Source organism: Coturnix japonica, chromosome 1, assembly GCF_001577835.2.
Source record: "Coturnix japonica isolate 7356 chromosome 1, Coturnix japonica 2.1, whole genome shotgun sequence".
Lineage (NCBI taxonomy): Eukaryota > Metazoa > Chordata > Aves > Galliformes > Phasianidae > Coturnix > Coturnix japonica.
Genome location: NC_029516.1, coordinates 63,222,067 through 63,241,947, shown reverse-complemented (window position 1 = coordinate 63,241,947; position 19,881 = coordinate 63,222,067). Strand labels below are relative to the sequence as shown.

Here is a 19,881-nt window from a genome sequence, read left to right as displayed (position 1 = left end):
TCAGTATCTCCCGTTTACCAGAGCGCCCCCTCACTTAGTAATGGGGCCCACATCTCTCCTAGCTTCCTTTTGCTTTTAACGATTTATACAAAAGCCTTTTTTTATCTATTCTTATCTCCTAGCTAGATTCAACTCCAGGGTGGTCGTTTGGGCCTCCTGGGTCGCATCTCTGGCAGTCCCTGCACTACATTCCTATATATTGTTCCAAAGTGAGCAGACCGCTTTTTCGCCACCCATATCATAGTACTATTCTTCTTTCCACAGAGCTAATGCACATGAAGCTCCTTACTCATCCACTGGCAGGTCTCCTTATGCAACCTTTTCCACAATTTTCTTAAGTCACTAGGACACCACCACAATCCTGGAAGCTGGAAGAACAAGCCCGTTTAAACGCTAAACCGACTCTCACAGGCCCCCTTGCGCTTCTAGCACCTGGACGCATGGATAAAAGCCCCAAAGTAGGCTCCCGAAGGAGACTCAAAGTGGCTCTCCTAAGTCCAGGGTAGCATCCTATGTTTTTCGTTGCTTTGCTTCCTCCACTTCAGGGATCCTCAAAACCTTCCCACATCTCATGGTCACTACATCCCAAGCTGCCCCCAACTTTTACTTCCTTAACAAGTCCTTCCTTATTGGTGAGAATAAGGTCCAGCAACGCCCCACCCTGCGTCGGTTCCTCTACCACCTGCATCAGGAAGTTATCTTCAATGCACTGCAAGAATTGTCTGGACCGCGCATGCCTGGCCATGTTGGTCATCCAGCAAATATCTGGATAATTGAAATCCCCCATAAGTACCAGTGCCTGGGAGCGTGCCGCTACTTCCAGTTGCTTATGGAAGGCCTCATCAACCTCCTCCTCCTGATCAGGGGGCCTGTAGTACACACCCACAACAGTGTCGCCTTTGCCAGCCTGGCCCTTGATTCTCACCCACAAGCTCTCGACTTCTACATCACTCTCCCCCAGGTGGAATTCAATACCTTCTAGCTGCTCTCTCACATAAAGAGTAACTCCACCACCCCACCTTGCCAGCCGATCTTTCCTAAAGAAATATTTCAGCCTAGTGTTTTGTACCATGACCAGAATTCAGAGCCTAAGACCTCCCAGACCATCATACAAATTTCTCTTAGTACTATTAAGGCTTTGAGAGCTTGAACTTCTAATTCAACCAGGCTGGAAAAACACAGATAGAAAGAGCACAGGCGTTTACAGTAGAAATTTTATTTCTAAAGCACCTGGCTGTATAGACCTTTGAAAGCAACTTAAGACCAGATGCATAGTTCCCTTGATCCCAACTAACCACTCTTGTAAGTAAGTCTAAAGTTTTACCATTATTTTTTGACAATTCCTTCTACACTTTTTCTCTTGCAAGTCACTGTGTGTGGCAGTGATTGACCACACTACAACATTCATCATGTCAGTGAATTCCCCATCTCTCTTCCATGTTCCTCACCGTGACACCAGAGTCCTAGAGTCACTGTAGTCACTGTGCCCCAGTGTGGTGTCTTCCACAGAAAATATCATGGTGAACAGTGATGGGCCTAATGCACAGAGCTGGTGTCCCCATCATCAGCAGGTTTTCACTGTGATGGTCCTGTGGAGGCTAATTTTACTCTGCAGTGCAACTCACTATAATTGCACTACTACTGACTGCAGACCTTGTGGTTTTGTTGGTTAGTTGGTTGGTTGGTTTGTTGGTTTGACATTTGGAATTAGAAAGCTGCAGAGAAATAATAACACTCTCTTAGAGCCACAAAGGTACCAAGCAGATACTCAATGTATGTTCAGGCCACTTTACACCTCTATTGTCAGTAGCAAGGTTTTGAAGCAGATATTTTTATCAGGGCAGATAAAGCCACAAGGTGTAAAAGTAGTGCTGGAAAAAAAATGGCCTAGATATTCCAGTTGACTGATGATGGATATTTTTCTAAGGCATAATGCTCTGTAATGCTCTGTATTATTTTTCATGCCAGTGCCAGTCATTGCCATCATACTCTTGAAAGATGGAATTCTGTATTGTTGTATGTACACCCAAACTGAAAGTCCAAAGTGCAAACTGCCCCACTGATTTCAGAGAGGTAGCTGCTGTGCTCCAGAAAGCCATTTTCTTCCAGATCTTTGGATAGCCAAGAAAGGGCCCATTTTTGTGTCCCTGAGAGACTCCCACTGAAAGGTGCCTTATCCAATGGAAACTATGACAAAACCTGGTCATAACAAAAAACCACCATTTCTGTTAGAAAAAAATCTTAACAAGCTGAATTAAATTATCCAAACCATCCTCTCTGTGACATTTAACATTGCTTTCTTCACTGTGGAAGATGGAAAAATGGAAAAATCAGAAAATGAAATGGCTTTCCTAAGACCACACAGTGAGTCAGAATCAGAGTGAAGAAAAGAAGCCTGAAGTGATGACTTCTGCTCTGCTGTTCCAAGCAGTAGATAATATATTTTGTCTGTGACATTCCCTCTATTGAGAGGAGATAGTTTCCTAAATATCTGCTATAATTCAACATGGAAGTTACTGGAACAGATGTGTCAATTACTGGGTGAAATTCTATGACCTAGCTATTCAAAGGTCAGACTAGATGGTCAGAAAGCTCTTGTCTAGTCTTAAAATATGAGTCATTACCACCATACAAACTTACCGGCCCCTTCTCTCTTTCCAACAAAAATTGGCAATTAGTCTTGCTTAAATGCTTGCTATGAAACTGCATTTTTCAAGTCCAAGGCATATTATTCCAGAGGTTAGCAAAAATAGCTTCAAAAACCCTGAAAAATTGACAGATTGAATCAATCAAATCCATTTTTAATTTTATTTTGACAAAAATTCACACTGGGGCTGACAGCTCCTTGTAAAAACAATTTTGCTCACTGCAGTTTGAAACACACATGCTGTAAACCCTGAGAACAGGATTTATAATAGAAGCCTGGCATTCTCCTAACTCAAGCAGTATTATCACCATGTGTGTGACAATAATATATTAGGACCATACTTCAGAGCTCCTTCATTAGATTCTGACATATGGAAGAGAAAGGAGAGCCTGAAAACTGGGGAGGACAGAGTGCAGCCTCAGCTGTGCATATTTATCATTTAAATCAAGTGAAGGCTATTTATTGACTTATTGATTCTAATTCAAAATTAGAACTTAATTAAAAGTTTAGTTCATTACCACATGATTACATGGCCCTCAAGACATTTCCAGGCTAGTAAAGTACATATTTAATAATGTGGTATATTGGGAAGGCTGGATCTTCAGTTGTTATAAATCAGACATTAGTAATGCCATGCTAATTTACACCATCTGGGGACAGGGCCTATTAGTTTTCTGCGCAAGAGGCAGTTGTTATTGTTTAAAATGAAGGAGCTAAAATGTAATGTTGTCCTTTGCTGAGCAATAGCATATGTTAACTTCCCACCACAAGGCAAGTATCAATGAGAAATTTAGTCTCAGTGCCATGTATACTACATACATTTACCAGACTCAGAACAGAAGTGGTCAGAAATAGCAGAAAAGACCGTCTGCCAAAACTTTTAATACCAAGCCCTGGAGAAGCTGTCCTGACTTGGAAACACATTGTAGTGACTGCTAAGAGAGGTTGTTGCAGAGAACAAACTTTCCTGCCAGTTTCTCCACAGAAGAACCACTGCACACATGTGTCAGGATTCAGGCAACATCGACACAAAGATCGTTTTCAAGCTCTGATGTTCTTTGTGGTTCTTGAGCTCCCTAGCTCCAGCCTCAAGGCTGGTTGTGCCTTTTTCCCTCTGCACAGTTAGTGGAATACTTTGTTTTTGTAAACTTGGCTTCTGAGGACAAGATTCTTTGAATGCTGCCAATTTAGATTTGTTGCAGCACAAGTTCAGAGTCCTGGCTGTTTTTGCAGCTCGGTACACATGCGTTGATGTGAACACTGCTCTGTAGCAAAAACAGAGCAAGACATATGAAGTCTGAAGTGACAAAGCTTTTGAAAACCAGTATGTGGAGAACAAGGAATATCCACATAAGAGAACTGACTGGGAAACAGGCATTTTAATAGCTGCATACTGGGTGCACCTGCTACTACTCTGTGCTCAACCAAATAGTAATTCCCAACTATTAATCAAGCGTATCCCAAAGCTGCTGAGGGGAGACTGGTTTTCCACAGTGCCAGATGACAATGATGACTGCTCTTCACTGCTGTCTTAGACATTTCTGGAATGCAGAGACATAGAGTAATGTGGCCTTTTTACCTTTGATTACAGTTTCTCCAGCTGGCAAGATCCCCTGCTTTGTCCTTTACAATTTGGTTAATAGTTTGTGCCTTTCTAGCACTTAGAGCTATCACACTGATTTTATGGCAATGACTGCATGAAATGTCCTGCAGTCTCACATCCCACCTACTGATACACGATTAGTCGTTGTTGCTTTTTCTCTCCTTGTTTGGACCTAGGTTCCATTTTGATGCATTGAGATTAAGCTGTCTTTTTGCATGGAGCCAGTATATATTCCTGGAATGGACAGAGCCATAGGTAAGGATAAAAGTGTTTGCCTTGCAGCCATGGTCCATGTTGTAGCTTCTAGAGTGGGGTCATTTTCATTTTCATTCTTTCCTTCTAGTGTGTGTCTGTTTGTTTTTTTTTCCATTCAAGGAAAAGAATAATAATAATAATGTTTTTGTCTAGATCCTTTGCAGAACTTTTGGCATCTAAGGGAGAATTTCTCTGATACCTTATGCATCCCACTGAAGCCTGAAATAGAGAAGTTCAGGGCTAGCAGAGATGTTTATAAAACTGCCGTCAGTAGGACTGTTAACAGCAAAGCAACCAAGTAGTGTATCGCTGCTTTTCAGGCTGCTTTTCAGGGAAGAGCTCATGCTAGGTAAATTTTACATTGATTTCAGATAGTGTCCTAGTAGTGAGGATAACAGAACCTTGCAACAATAGACCAAGGGGGCAGCATGATTAACATCACTTGGAGACTTTGGGAGGCAGGTTGGTTATCTTTCCAAAAGATATTCTTTCAAACTGGCTTTGGCATGAATGGTCCCTTCTGGCCAAGGAGTCTGTCCAGAGTGTATCATTCATTCAGCTCTTTCCTTCATATGTAACAGGCCAAGTAAGTCCTCAGAATGATCATAATTTGCATAAAGATAATGGTTGTAATAAAAGCTTGTGCTTCAGGGGTTTAGCTGGGTAACCACTGGGGTCAGGAAAGATTTCTTTTCTTGCACTATGCAATTAGCCAGATGTTCTCCCGGTTAATGTTTGCTCAGCTCCTCTGAAGCACTGAAAATTGGCTGTGCCTGAAGACTGACTTCTCCCTGGTGAACCTCATGGTGGCTGGGCTCATCCTGGGTCTCCTCTCCAGTACTAGGGGGGAAGTGTCTGGCTCCTTTTCTTTGACCTCAGAGCATCTCCTGAAGCGTGAGAGCACTGATTGCTGGATGTGCCTCACCATCAGTGCCCCCTCTCCATATCTTGCAGTACCTGAGAGGCTTCAGAAAGGCAAAAACAACAACAACAACACCTGTGATAAAGAGTAAATTAACTCATTTGTTTCTAAACTTTTCTGTTTGCAATGTTACTTCTGCAGTTGTAACTCCACCTGTGTGCTCAGGGTATCACTTAGAGAAGCCAATACCAAGATGTTCTTAAATCTGGGCATGTCTAGATCAGATAACCAGTTGTTTCCTTTAGCCTTCACCTCTGCTGCATTGATGCAGCCTGTTGATGTGTAGCCACCTTCCCCCCAGCTCACCTTCAGGCACTCGGACAGAAGGGCTGCAGGTGCGTAAGCCCTGGCACAACAGGGAGAGCTCACAGCAGTCTGGGGAGCTGTGTGGCTCCAAGAACATGCTGTGAGTACCCAGCTGGCACTTCCCAGCCTGACTGCACAAGGAGAAAGGAGAAGGGCACATAGCCTGCAGCACCATGGTTGCTACCTTTTATTTTGGAGCAGTGAAGACAGACTGTGAAACTGGAGGAGATCAGAGGTGAAGGTAACATGGCAGTCTCATGCTTTCTTTCAGGGTGTCTTTCAGGCATCTAACCTCTGTTAATTCATGTGTGCAGCTTGCTTGTGTCAGATGAATTCCTACCTTGTAAGCACTAAAAACAACCAGTATTGTTCAGATTCCTAGAAAACAGTAATCTCTGGGCTGGATTTTACCCATGCAAGTAAATAGTTCTTAAAGAATAAATGCCAAAACAGATCCTTAGGCAATACAAAACAGATTTGATACTGCTTCTTTCTTTGCCTCCAGTGATTTTAATGGAGCAGGAAGAAGCCTAATGAGATTTGCCAGGAGGCATTACTGAGATCTTGTGGCTGTGGCAGCTGAGTGGTGCATAACATGTGCAACTGTTCATATGCTGCAGAGCACTTGAGTTGAGTCATTGCCCTTTTACTACGGCTCCTTTGGCAATAAAACTTCCATATCTGTGACAAAGTAGTCACAGTGATTTAATACACGTGCATTTTCTAATACAGGGCTCCTGCAGCTCAGGAATGGGTCATAATCCTGCAGCCACAATTGCATTTACTTCCATTATTATAAACAATTGTTTTGATTTTAGCGCAGCCACTCACAGGAGTGCATCTGCTGTTAATCGTACCCAGTGCTGGAAGGTATTACTTTCAAACACTTTTTACTCAAAGCATACCTTATTATGGTTACTCTACTGCATTGTTTCTTGAATATTAATGGCCTTTGTTCAATGAATTAATTTTTTTTCCCTTTGTCTGTTGTAGCTTTTCTCTGCTAGTTTTATGAGGATCTCCCATGAAGTTGGATCTTAATGATATTTTCAGTTGTTGAAACCAAACTAGGGCAATACACCTGAGGTACCTAAATTCATGGAACACCTTGGCACAGAACAGGAGCTGATTTGCAGCCCTTCTTTCTTATTGCTATGCACTGGCAATAAGGTTGAAAAAGGGATTAATTTATGTTTAACTGAAAATCTGTCTTGTGTAGGTTGGAAGGCATCACATTTCTTGGAATGCAATGCCAAAAGATGAATGCCTGCTCTGAGGAACTTCCTTTTGAGCTACTCTTTCAGTATTTTCATGTGTTCTTCTGCCATGTACTTAGAGTGCTGTTTTATCACCAGTACTCCTGAGTAATGCTGGATTTGTCACATTTGATTTTTACTTTTTTTTTTTTTCTTTCCCCTCTTTATTTGGAATTAATAGCAGCACTGCTTGGGAATTTTTAAAATCCAAGCAAACAGTTTATTTCAGAAATATTCTGCCAAAGACTGCTTGCTTTCAACCCTCCTGCAGAGCACTAGAAGTCTGTGCAACCTCTTCTCACTATTGAAATTCATGAAGTCTAATTGTACTTCATATTTTAGATGTTTACCAGTTTCTTCAATCCCTTACTGGACCTTGATTTATTTCTGTTTTAGTTTTACTTATTATTTTTTGAAGTGGCTTTTTATCATCTTCTTTCTTTGTGGGGAAGCAGGGCACCTGATTTACCCAAAGAGGTATTTTCATTAGAACTTTGTCACCTCTCGGTGACTTAGGTGTGCAGATTCCTTCTTGATGAGAGCAGACATTGAAACTACAAGTCCATTTTATTTAACCACAGTAATTCAAATCGATACTGATTCTCAGTCCTGCTTTGCCCAGCGGACCTGTTATATCCTCAGTGACATTCTGGTGTGTGACACTGGGAAGAGCATTTGCTTAGCAGCAGCCGATACGTCAGTTTGGGGATCACACATTTCCTCTTAAAGAAGCCTCACAAAAAAAGGGGAAATTTAGTTTAGGATATATTGACTGTTAAATACAAGGTGTTGCTTTTAAAACATACTAGCAGCTGTTTAACATTACACCGATTATAATTCCTTTTTATCAAAAAAATTAAGCTAAGGTACAATCCGGACCTAAAATGAATTAAGGCTTTTTGAAGCATAACTATAATTTTCCTTAGTGAACTGTATTCAGTTTTAGAATTCCTATCAGAGTTGCGGCTACCACTTTCTGCAAGGTCTGAATTTGTTTGCCCTGCTATCCAAGCACATCCGTAAACACAGGGGACATTTAGAGTTAGGAAAAGGAAAATGGTTACGCTTTGATCAGGGCAAAAGCTGGAGGAGGAGGGCTTTGTTTTTGATTATTTTTTTTCTTCATGATTTTACAGTTTATTAGTGCCAGGTTAAGCAAAATAATGGGTGCAAATAAGAATAAAATAATGGCAGTGGTCTGTAGAGCCACTACGAAACAAATCCCCCTTCCCCCCCACCCCCTTTTTAACCTTTCATCTTAGTCTCATTCTTATTTGTGGACTACCCCTTTGCCCTCCTCTTCCCCTTTGCTTGAAAAAATAAGCAGAAAATACAGTTTACATTCTGCCTGTACGCACTTCTAGTTTTTTTAATACATCCCCGGAGGAAAGAGGATAAATAAATACACATTTTTTAATAGTTGTAGAGTATTTGTTCAGCGCTGGCTAACTCCCCAATAACTTTCAGAAGATCACACATGCAAATCTAATTTTCTAGCTAACTTAAGTCTCTCTTGGGAATTTCGGTGGCAGCCTTCAAACACCTTCCTCAAATCAGCAGTATCAGCAAAGATTCACTATGTCACTATAATATATAAGGTAAAAAGTGAACTTAAATATGGAAGAAGACTGAGAAAGCAGGAGGAGATGGAAAAGGGAAGTACTATAAAGGGAAGGGCATCTATAAAGACAGAGGAGTCTAAGCCCTTTACAATAGAGGCAGTCTGAAATAACCATGGTTTGTTCTTTGAATCGTGAGAATAGCTATTTTCTTGTTTAAAAGCTTAAAGAGCTATTAAGTTGGGCAAATCACTGGTAAAACAGCTGGAAATGTAAATAGCAATTTAAACAGTCCATTGCCCCTCAATCCAAATGTGGAATGTGCAGATCTACTTCAAAAAAGTTCCTCTGGTTTTATTATATTGTCAACGGTAAGAGGATTGAGTAGACACCCTTTCTCAGTGGGTTGAATGGAGACGGTGCGCTTTATTTAGAAAATCCACATTAAAAAAATTTTACTCCTTTTTCTCCTTTTTTTTTCCCCTTTTCTCCTGTTTTCCTTTTTGAAAATTTCTTTTTCTCTTTTTTTTTTTCCTCCCTTTTTCTCTTTCTTTCTTTTTTTCCTTTTTTTCTTTTCTTTCTTTTTTTTTTTTTTTTTTCCCAAGTGAGCAGACGGGTCTCTAATTTTCACACCATTCTCCCTTAGAGACCTCCTTCAATTGCACCATTCTTTCATTATGTGGAACTAATGAAGTGCTCTGCAACCTTTAGGTCTCCAAAGAATCCACTGCTCTAGGAATATAGTCCTTAAATAAAACATGTTTCATTGGCTGACTTCAAAACACTATTCTTATGGGGGGCGGAGGGGGATAAATAATTGTCCTGAAATCACTGTGTGAAAAAAGGAAGAAATTATGTTGGACAATGCTTTTAATTTATAGTTACGGTCAAAGGATGCATTCAGTAATGTCAGTTTTTGTTCTTTTCCTAGTAAGTTGCCAAAATCAGAATATAATCTAGAAGAGTCCCAGATAACACAGTTGTTGTTTTTTTTTTTAATGCCTGTCTTTTCAAGTGCCTGTGCTCTATTGAGGAACTATTGGGTTTTGTGGTGCAAAAAATAATGCAATTCCGGATCAATACAACTAATAATTCAGCAGCTGAGTTTGAAATCTGGCTGCCTTGGGTGTCTTAAGAATAACACCTCACATTTTGCATGTTGCTTTTTACCTTCAAAGTACTCAGCAAACACTAACTCAGTGATGCGGTGTGTTTATTCAGCTTGTGAAAGCATGGATCTGTATTATCTGTGATGTATCAGCTGCCTTGTTCTCCTGCGGATACTTGCTGTTGCAAATGCAACTTATTTTTGTTTTCCATTATGGACCTTGTGGAAGACAGCTATTTCAAATTTGTCAAAGTCTCATCTCTTCCTAAGCAGTCTTTGCCCTCTGGCATTTTTAATTGATTTGCCTTTCTTCTTTAAAGCTTTTAATTGGCCTGAGCCCTGTTTTCCCTCCCCCATTCTGAAACCAGTACATCTAAACCAAATGTGCTCTCTTGGAATATCTTTGTCTGCAAAATCTGTTTTTAAATTAAAGTATAATAATTTAAAAAAAAAAAATAAAAATAAGAGTGGATGCAGGGGGAAAGGAAGGTACATTAGACGTAAGATTGCTTGTATATGTCCAGCTTGTGCCTGAAACCAGCAAAGAAATGTAAACGCTTCTTGATTAAAAGAATTAAGTATCCCTTTCCTTTGGTGCTGCTTATCTTTTACTTAATTTTATTTGGTGCTTATCTAATTTGTAGCACATTGGATTTTGGCTTTGGTAAACTGCAATAGCCCTATCAACATGATTATTGTTATAATACTGGCATGAGAGATTTGCTGGCTTAATTTCAGTGAAAACTAGAACAAACTGTAATGTCTGTCTTTGTCTATAAAACTATTTATACTTCTAGAAACTGTTGTAACCATCTATTTTAAGTAAAAAGATTTCTTGGAGCATAACTATTCTACAAAACCCAGGATTTATCCCAAATGACTAGTCTATAAATAACATATTTAAGCTCCATTGCACAGATTAGAAAACAAAACAGTGCTTAATGAATGTGGAGGCTTCATTCCTTGGGTGACTAAGGATAAATTACTGTCTTTAATTAGATCCCCCTTTATCTTGGCAGGACTGTGTTTTGCAGTACTAAACACTTTGCAGCAGGAGTCAAGAATATGGACTATGTTTTGCCAAGGTCATTAGTAGCAATGGTTGCCTAATTGTGGACCCTCTCAAGTGGCCTGATTTCAAACACTCACAGAGCTTGCAGTTACTGCAATAAGCCACTCTAAGTTGTGTATCATGGAGATACCTGAAGTCCCTTTGAAGATCTCAGTTCTAATTCTGGATTTCTAAACTCCTGTGAACTTAAGAAAATAACTCATCCTATATGCATATTCTTCTCTTACCCTTTCCAGGGAAGAGTAATGTTCCCATTTTCTTTGTTATGAGACCTAATTCATAAATGTTTGTTGAAATTGCATATTGGGAACCTGCTGGGGTTTCCATATATTGGTATGGAATGTCATTCTTTAATTCTCTTCTCTCAATGCCTTTTGGGGAGTAGTGTCTATGTAGTTTTAGTACTAGGTACAAAGTCCCTGTTGTGCTTTCTTCTCAAAACAGCATGTGTATTCCCAGGCTGACAAGCCATGGCCCGCAAGCAAAGAGAGCACAAAATCACGGCATCATAGAATGGCTTGGGTTGGAAGGGATGATGAACAGATGACTGTGACTAGCACAGCTGTCAGTGCTTACAGTCACTTTCTGGTCAGTTGGGGTATCCTTCCACTACAGACACAGTTATGGGCTCTCCTAGACTTTCCTTATGTTCAATTGGAAGGAGGATATGCAATGCAAACTTTCTACAGAGTCAACATTACTGTTTTGAACCCTTACGTACTTTTCATCTTGTCACTCGATTCTGTTTGCAACCGATTCGTGCAAACTGAGGGCTGAAAGAAGCTGGTAGAAAGGTCTGGTTGTTGGTTTGAATGTGCAGAGGAAGAAGGGAGAAGCTGACACCTTATACAAACATTTAATCATATGCTAGCTGAAGGCAAATCCTACAGGGAAGGTTGTAGAAGGTAAATACTGCCATGGTCTGTGCCTGTTCTATGAGCACTTTCATTCAGATTAAGTTGCCTAAGAATAGAGAGGAACCTGATATAATGTATATAAAGCATGTTCTAAACATCCACTAAACCTGACAGGTGGCTATGCTGATATAGTATGAAAATTTCCATGTGCTTACTGATAACACACAGTTTAAAAATAAATAAGTAAATAGGTAAATAAATGATTAAATACTGTTTGCTTCAAGCCATTTCAACAGTGCAAATTGGTCAGGAAGACAACTGACTCACCTAGCCAGCTAAGAACGTTTGCTGTCTGAGAACTCATCTGGAAATACAAAGTCAGTATGAAACACACACCACTCTTTCCCCTGTAAATCACAGCCTATGTTAACTAGTAGGAATCCCTGTCTTGACCTTGACCCATCTCACATACACCTAATTTGGTCTCAAGAAGTAGCTTCCTGTATTTGCTCTTAGTGAAAGTTTTCTTTTTTCCTGATTTCACTAGCTTTCTGAGCACACCTTTGTGAACCAGTCTCAGTGTCCTGTTCTCTTGCCAGCTGCTTTCATTGTAATTTAATATACCTGTGTTAATCCAAGCCATCCCAAATGACATAATAATAACAAACTGCAATGTTATTAATAGCTCTACATTGTGCATTTCATATAATTTGAGAAGAACAACAGTAAGCATAGGAGACCAAATCCTGCTGCAATGATCCATACAGTTATGCCCATTCAGTTGAACAGGATAATATGCAGAATTAAGGTGAGTGGGCTTTACCCTTTTTGTATGGAGGCCTCCTGAGGATGCTGCATTTAATTCCATTTAATAATCTTCTCTTTCATTTGCTATTTCACACCACCTGACATTGCAGCTGCCTGTCAGGAACTGAGTTAGTCTGAGCTTGAGCTGTCTCATACGTAGCTTAGCACTCTAAAGCATCGGCTCCTTTGGAGACTCCTTGGGGTGAAGAAGTCATCTAGCAGAAAATGATGATAGGGTTTTTCAAATGGTTCTGAAGTTGTCACTTTATGTTTTAATAGGATGATGTATTTTAAAAGCTACTGCAAGTGTGAAACAGAACAGGCTGTGCTTTTAAGGGTGAGGTATGCTACTAGACTACCCCAGTTCCTGGTTCCTTTAAAGACAGTTACTGGGAAAATATGTGAGATTAGAGGAGCAGAAAGCTTTCAATATGAGGGATTTGTGGAGAGATGTTTGCTTTTTGTTCTGAGATAAGAGATGACTTCTGAGCTCTTCACAGCAGTCCTGGGAAAAGGGGCTGATATCCGCATGAGCCTGGGCCTCCTGACAGTGATTTGAATTACACCTGTGGTCAGAATAGGCCACTGAAATACTATTCTGGAACATGAGAAGAAAAATGGTATAATGAGTGAAGGCTTGCTGACTTATTATTTTAACAAAGTTACTGCAAACTCAGGCTAGAAGAATGGCAAGTTTCAGCACCAGTGTGTTGACAGATTAATTTGCGGGGTGAGGGGGTGGGGGTGGGGGGGAGGTGGAAGAAAGGAGGGTCTTGATCTTGCAAAGATCAAGAGGCAAAGATTTGGGCTTGGATATTTCCTATAATACCTGTGTACCTGTGGCAGAAGATTGCCTTCAACAAAGATCATGTTAGTTTCATTCCATCATATTTATCTGGTATGTTGAGAAGTGCAACGTGAGTCTACTCAAACCTTAGCTTTGTCTGTTGCTAGTTAGTCTTAGTTTTATTTGTATTATATCTATCAAAACCCTAAGCATACAACTGTGTTCTTAGATACAGCTTATTTTTCATGTACTTTGGCTATTCTTTTGTACTTGAATAGGGTCATCTGCCCTTTGCATTGCTCACAGTAGTGCTCAGCATCATTGTTTTAAGTGCATTAATACTGAAAAATGTGGGGATTGCAGCTTATCTTTCTGTAAAAGGAGCTGCTTCAGTCTTCTAAAATGTGAAACAATGTTCCAGTAGTTAAAGAAACTTCGTTATGGTATTTTAAAGATATTGTTTTAAGATAAGGGCATCTCTTTTTTAGAATACACTGAGAGAAAAATCATCCTTTCCTTGATTTAAACACCTCTCTGTTCAGAAGCACAATTCTGTTTACTGGCAAGCAACTGAAACATACTGGCTGTCACACCCCACAACTAATCTGAGCATTGCTATAGATAGCAATGGTGTTGCTTACTATAAGTCAGCAGGAGACAGGACCTTGCTTGTTCTAATTTAGAACCTCCATCTATACTTCTCCCTTGATCAATCTTAAACGTAGCAATGAGCAACTGTCCTGGGGTGCTGCTCTACTAGTTGGATTTCATCAACTGAACACCATAGCTCTCGTGCTACAGGACCATAGGTCTAACTTTTCATCGCCATCTACCTGGTACACTCACTTGTGTTTCCAGTTGGCGTTTGGAGTTCTTCATTCACGTGACACAGCTGAAGAGGTTGAGGCTACAGTCAAAGCACGGGAGATGTAGGCTCTCCTACCAAGGCTGATCTCAGTTCAGCTGTGTTGGATGAACTGAAAAGCTGAAATAAAATATGTTTAATTACACTACAAAGTCTTACACTTACAGTATTACATGTGTTTTGCATTTCTATGCAGGCACCTGCTCTGGTCATTATAGGTTTAATTTAGGAAAAAAATTATTACTGGTAATAGATAATTGAAAAGATTTTATTCAGTGGAGCAGGACTTAACCTATAACTTCTCTTTAGCAAATTCATACTTTAGCAAACTCACGCAAATTCATACTTCTTGCTCAAGGTGAAGTGTGTACATCAACAGGCTCTTACACAATCCAGATTACATGCTGTAAAGACTACAGCTAAACAAAGGAGTAAATAAATACATATAGTTGCACTAAAATAAGGATCCTGTTTTTAAGAAATCTGTGTGCAAAGCTGTACCACTTGGATGGTCTTCCCTCTACATAGCTGGCTAGGATTTGGGTTGGTGAACCTCATCTAGTCTTTGGTCCTCTAGATGTTTTTGGTGGAAGTTCTTCTTCTTGCAGTACACTAAATAGATGTTAAAATACAAAATTTGCCACCCTCTCTTGTTACAGGTAACTAGAAAGAAGGACTTGAGATTTACTTCACTACCATGAGCCTCCCTGAGCAACACAGAGTTTTGAAGGAGTATACAAAATTCATTCTGACCTTTAAGTAGCAGGGTGGGTGGGTAAGGGAGGAAGAAATTTGCAGGGACATTACAGATATTTTTCTTCCCCATCTGCATGAGAAACAACCTTAAGATTATTTTTGGAGTTGGGAAAAGTTTTAGTTAAATAACTTCTGAAATCTCCTAGTCTTGTTGCTGCTGTTAATGTACAGACTGAAACATTTTGCATCTAGGAAAGACCCCAAAAAACTAAAGGCCTAAAAAAAACTGAAGCAGGGGCCTGACAGTATCCCACCACAATGTGATAAAGTAACCTGTCAACTCGCCCACCTCTGCAGCTGCTCTCCTGGGCTGCAGTTGAAACTTACTGCTTTCTGAATTGTCTTTGAGAGTTCTGGGGTGGCAGGCAGGAATTCTGAGTTGAAACAAAATCAAATTTCACAATACTAAGTCCTCTAAAGTAGAATCAGCTTTTCCTCTGAACTGCTGTCATGATATGTTCTTTACAGAAGAAGAGACAGCTCATGTGGCTTAGAGCCATGTAACTTCCCACATCTGGTTTTGAGCTAAGCTGAAGGATAAAGGGACTGTGAATAGAGGTCATGGCCCGTTTTCTTTATCTTTCAATGTATGATTCTGATCCTGCTGGGACAGTCTTAGCAGAAGTCCACATGCAAGAGTAGTTCTGCTGATGAATATGAACGTGCTTTGGTGTTCCTTATGCGTTCAGGGCCTTGATTAAACCAGAAAAGCACATGGATAACTGACTGCAGATCTTGGATAGCAATAAGAAAAGGAACAACAGAAGGTATCTCTGACTGAGTGCTCTCAATGGGACTTTGAAGAAGAAATCAGAGCCAGCTGTAGCCACTTTTGAAGGAGGAGTTCACTTTAACATGAGTTATCATAAAATTGTTTGAGGACTTACATCTCATAAAACAACTCAAAAGCTTTCTCAGCTGCTGGATTACTACTTGCTGCTGTCTTGTGCAGTCAGAGAAGTTAATGACTATCCAGGATTTCCGATTAAAATTGACCAGTGTAGGTCTAAAATACCCACGAGAATACCTTTGTCTGAGTTGCTTGACCTTTCTGGACTGTGCAAACCTGCGAGTAAAAGAGGGTAGCATGTTAAGACAGCAGCAATACAATATATTTGTATGTAACCACAATGATGAGCAACATTCATTTTGAGAATAAATGAGCTGACAATGATAAAAATGTGATGGCAAGTAATCCATATCAGATGAGGAGCTAGAAGTTGTACTAGCAAAAATATAACGGCTCTGAGGGCTCCTGTAGAGGACTCATTGAGCTATAATCCTAAAGAGTGAGTAGGTGGTGAGTTTCAGCAGTGGCTTATTTGGTTATTACTTTCAGTATTATGTAATATAGGTATAAACAAGCACAGAAACACATCTTTAAGTGGAAAAGTTGGAATTCCACAAGGATCCTTTTTTTCTAAGGTGTGGTCATTACCAAGGAAAACTGCTGAAGTGGTCCTCGTGGAAATATTTGGCCTGGTGCTGTAGATCATGTTTTTTATTGTATGTGATCACCCTATCTTAAGGTTTTGGACATTGTTTGAGAAATGTTGTGCCACATTATCTCCACACAGATTTTTAATTTTCTTTTTTTAGAAAAGAAAAGGAAAGGAAAGAAAAGAAAAGAAAAGAAAAGAAAAGGAAAGAAAAGAAAAGAAAAGGAAAGAAAAGAAAAGAAAAGAAAAGAAAAGAAAAGAAAAGAAAAGAAAAGAAAAGAAAAGAAAAGAAAAGAAAAGAAAAGAAAAGAAAAGAAAAGAAAGCTTGTGAGATGATGGGCAGCTGATGTGAAGGATGCTTAGCTTTCAGTTGTATGCCCCTCTTAGAATCATAGAATGGTCTGAATTGAAAGAGACCACAGTGATTATTTAGTTTCAACCCCCCTGCTATGTGTAGGGTCACCAACCACCAGACCAGGCTGCCCAGAGCCACATCCAGCCTGGCCTTGAGTGCCTCCAGGGATGGGGTATCCACAGCCTCCTTGGGCAACCTGTTCCACCCTCTGAGTGAAAAACTTCCTCCTAATCTCTAACCTAAACCTCCCCTGTCTCAGTTTAAAACCATTCCCCCTTGCCCTATCACTATCCATACCAGTAAATAGCCACCCCCCCTTCCTGTTTATATGCTCCCTTCAAGTATTGGAAGGCTCTTTCCTGAATGCCATATGGGTAGTGCTAGTGATGTGCAGAATGCATTGAACTGGGAAAGATGCAAGACAACTGTGGTCATTCCTGTAGGGATAACTTAACAGGACACTTTCAGTGGTTGCTAGAAAGAAAGTCACCAGGGCAACTGGAGTGTGTTTTGTTTTTCTAGAAAATCTTTTTATTACAGGGTGACTCTGGAAAAGTTGAGACCGTTCGTTTTTACACCGCTCAAGTGAATTCTTCCCTGAAAAATAAGCTTTTCAGGCAGTTTGCCTCAGTGAAGGAGCGTGGTTTAATGAAATGGAATCACAAGGCAAATGAGGTTTTCCTAACAAAACAAAGAAGAAATCTAACAAGAAGTCTTAGCCTTGTTTTTCACCCAGCCAAAACTCATACTTACGAACCCTTTGAAAGTAGGTGGCCCTTCCAAGGAAGATCGGCACACGGTGTTAGGAGTTTAGAGTCCCTGTCTGAGCCGACACGACATCGAGATGCCCGCTCCAGCTACAGCGCGCCGTACGGCTCACTAGGTGGAGCTCTAAGGTACCAGGTAATCCCGCTGGCACCCGCGAAGGATTGCTGTGTACCCAGGGCAAGCTGCAGCACGGGACTCACTCTGCACCTCGCTGCGTTAACACGGCTATAAGGGACTGGAATTGAGGGGTGGCACCGCCCCACCCCTGGGGGATGTGCGAATGCCCGAAGCCAACGGTTTGGGCACTCAGAGAGCAAACGGGTCTTGCTTTATGAAGGGAAAAGCAGTGCGTTTAGTGATGGGGAAGCAGCTTTCTTACATTTCCTTCCCGTTTGTTCAGGCTTTTGGACGATTTACGGGCCGGCATGCTGCAGTGGGACATGCGAGCAGCGGGAGAAAGCGAGCAGAACGAGGCTGTGCCGGGCGTTGTTTCCTATGGGCCGCTAACTAGTGGGTCCTGGCGGCGGGTCCGCCAGCTACTACAGCCCTTTAAAGCGATCGATCTGGAAGACTACAGGGCCACGCTGTCCCCGTCGGAGGGGAATTTCTCACGTTTGGGTCTAACACGGAGGGGTTCCTCCTCCGGGGCGGCGGTGACAGAAACACTCGTCGCCCAAACAACCCCAACCCAACGGGGATCACTCCCGCTTCCCCGCGGGTTTCGGCCCTCAGCCGGCCCCAAGGGCTCTCCACGGGCTCCCACCTGTCGGGTCCACCCAGCCGACCTCCCGCTCCCCACCGCGCCGCCAGGGCCGAGGGCAGAGCCGGGGTCCAGGGCGGTGCGTCCCTCTCTGGCCCGCCCCAGGCTCCGGCCCCGCCCCCGCCGCGGGAGCCGCGGCGAATCAGCGGGGCGCTGTCAGGGCGTCAGCGCCGGCGGCTCCGCGCGGCCGGCCGCGAGCGCGTCCCTTACCGCAGACAGGCACCGGGGTCCGGGACCGCATCATTACCATGGGCACTGTTTGCTTTGCGCGGCGCTGCTGTTTGCTCTTCGCCCTCTCCTGGGCCGGCAGGTTGGCGGCGGGCAGCGGGAGCGCAGGTAAGAGAGTCCGCCGCGTACGGCGTCTCCCGCCCTCGTCCCCGGGGCACCGCAGCGCTCCGGGCCGCTCGCCCGCCTCTCCGCCCTTTGGGGTGCCGGGGGGAGGCCGCTCCTCGCTGCTGGAGGCGTCCTCACGCCGGAGCCGGGGGACTCCCGGGGAAGGTACCGTGAGAGCAAAGTTAGCGAAGCGCCTGTGGGACGAATCCGCGTTGAGCGCCGGGCACTGTGCGGGGGAGAGCTGGCTGCGGGGGCTCCGCGGGGCTTCCCTGCGTTAACCCCGAGAGCCCGTATGTCTGAGCAGCCGCGCTCCTTCTGTTCAGTAGCAGATAGCAAGCCTTCGCTCTGATGTTAAAAATCTGCCTAGGAATGCTGTAAGCCAGCGGTAATTTCTTAAAGATGTGCGTGCGGTCCCCAAAGTTGTGCTCGCAAAAGCCTTACAGGTAACGGGTGGGGGAGCAGAGAAATCCCCTTTCCCGTGATACTGACTTGAAGCTCAGCAAAATGAACGGGGGCGGTGTGGAAGTTCGTGAAGTGCCAGAAACGCTCCGCGGGTGTCCCGTGGGGCCGTGCCCTTCCCTTGGGCTCCGTGGTTCTCCCGGCTGCGTCCCACTGCTGCCGCGCTGCGTCCCTGAGTCCCCGCACGCTTCGGATGTCCAGCTGCAGTGAGAGGAGTGCGGCTGTCATCCGGCCGCTCTGATGGGCGGTGGGGCCGCTTGAATGAGTCAAAAGCGTGAAACAGCGCTTTCTCTCAGTCTCTCTCTCTCGCTCTCTTTTCAAATCCTTTTTGTGCTTGACTGGGACTGTGTCTGGGCCGGGCAGCAGCCTCGCACGCTCGGAACGCACTCATGTAAACCACAACGAATTCTGAACTGGCCCGAGAGGGCAAGAGAGAAGGAAGGGGCGTGCAGCAGCCGCACGTTTCTCGACAAAACGCAGCGCTGCGTGTGGCAGCGGAAACTCTTCTCTCCTTTCCAGAGCAGCCCCCAGGTGTGGGCTGTTACCCCCTGGGAGCCGGGGCCCGTCCCGCATCTCTCGGCAGTGCTGCGGTATCTGCGCCCTGACCGAGCCCACTGCGCCCGCTGTCTCTAAAGCGCTTTACCGCCGGGAGCGGCTGAGCGAACGCTCTTTAAACAATTAGCGTTAGGTTTTCAAGCTAATAGTAAAACTGCTTGACTTTGGCGCACCTTTTGAGGGGATCTGCTCATCCAGTTGGCACGAAACCAGCTGCACGTGTCTCGCTCTGGGTGCCCCCTCCCAGCGCAGCAGCCGTCTCCCCTCTCCCCGACGCCTCAGGACGGGCCGTGCCGTGCCGTTCCCAATCGCTGTGCCCCTGCCGGGCACGGGCTCCTCTGCCTGCATCCCCGTAGCGAGGCCGCTCGGAGCGGAGCCAGGGGCGCAGGGCCGGCAGCGCGGGGCGGGCCCC

General features: G+C 43.2%; 1 protein-coding gene across 4 annotated transcripts in view; it reads left to right on the top strand.

Annotated features, from left to right (window-relative positions):
- The first annotated feature begins 18,271 nt into the window (after positions 1-18,271).
- The window catches only part of SCUBE1 (signal peptide, CUB domain and EGF like domain containing 1), a 201,089-nt gene continuing 199,479 nt past the window's right edge, over positions 18,272-19,881 (top strand). For 3 of the 4 annotated variants that reach the window (XM_015869933.2, XM_015869923.2, XM_015869913.2), the window contains exon 1: positions 18,273-18,458. In XM_015869933.2, the coding sequence (XP_015725419.1) occupies positions 18,371-18,458 (88 nt within the window). In that variant the 5' untranslated portion in view covers positions 18,273-18,370. Of the gene's footprint in view, positions 18,459-19,881 lie in introns of all 4 variants that reach the window. The other variant, XM_015869916.2, reaches the window with a different exon arrangement.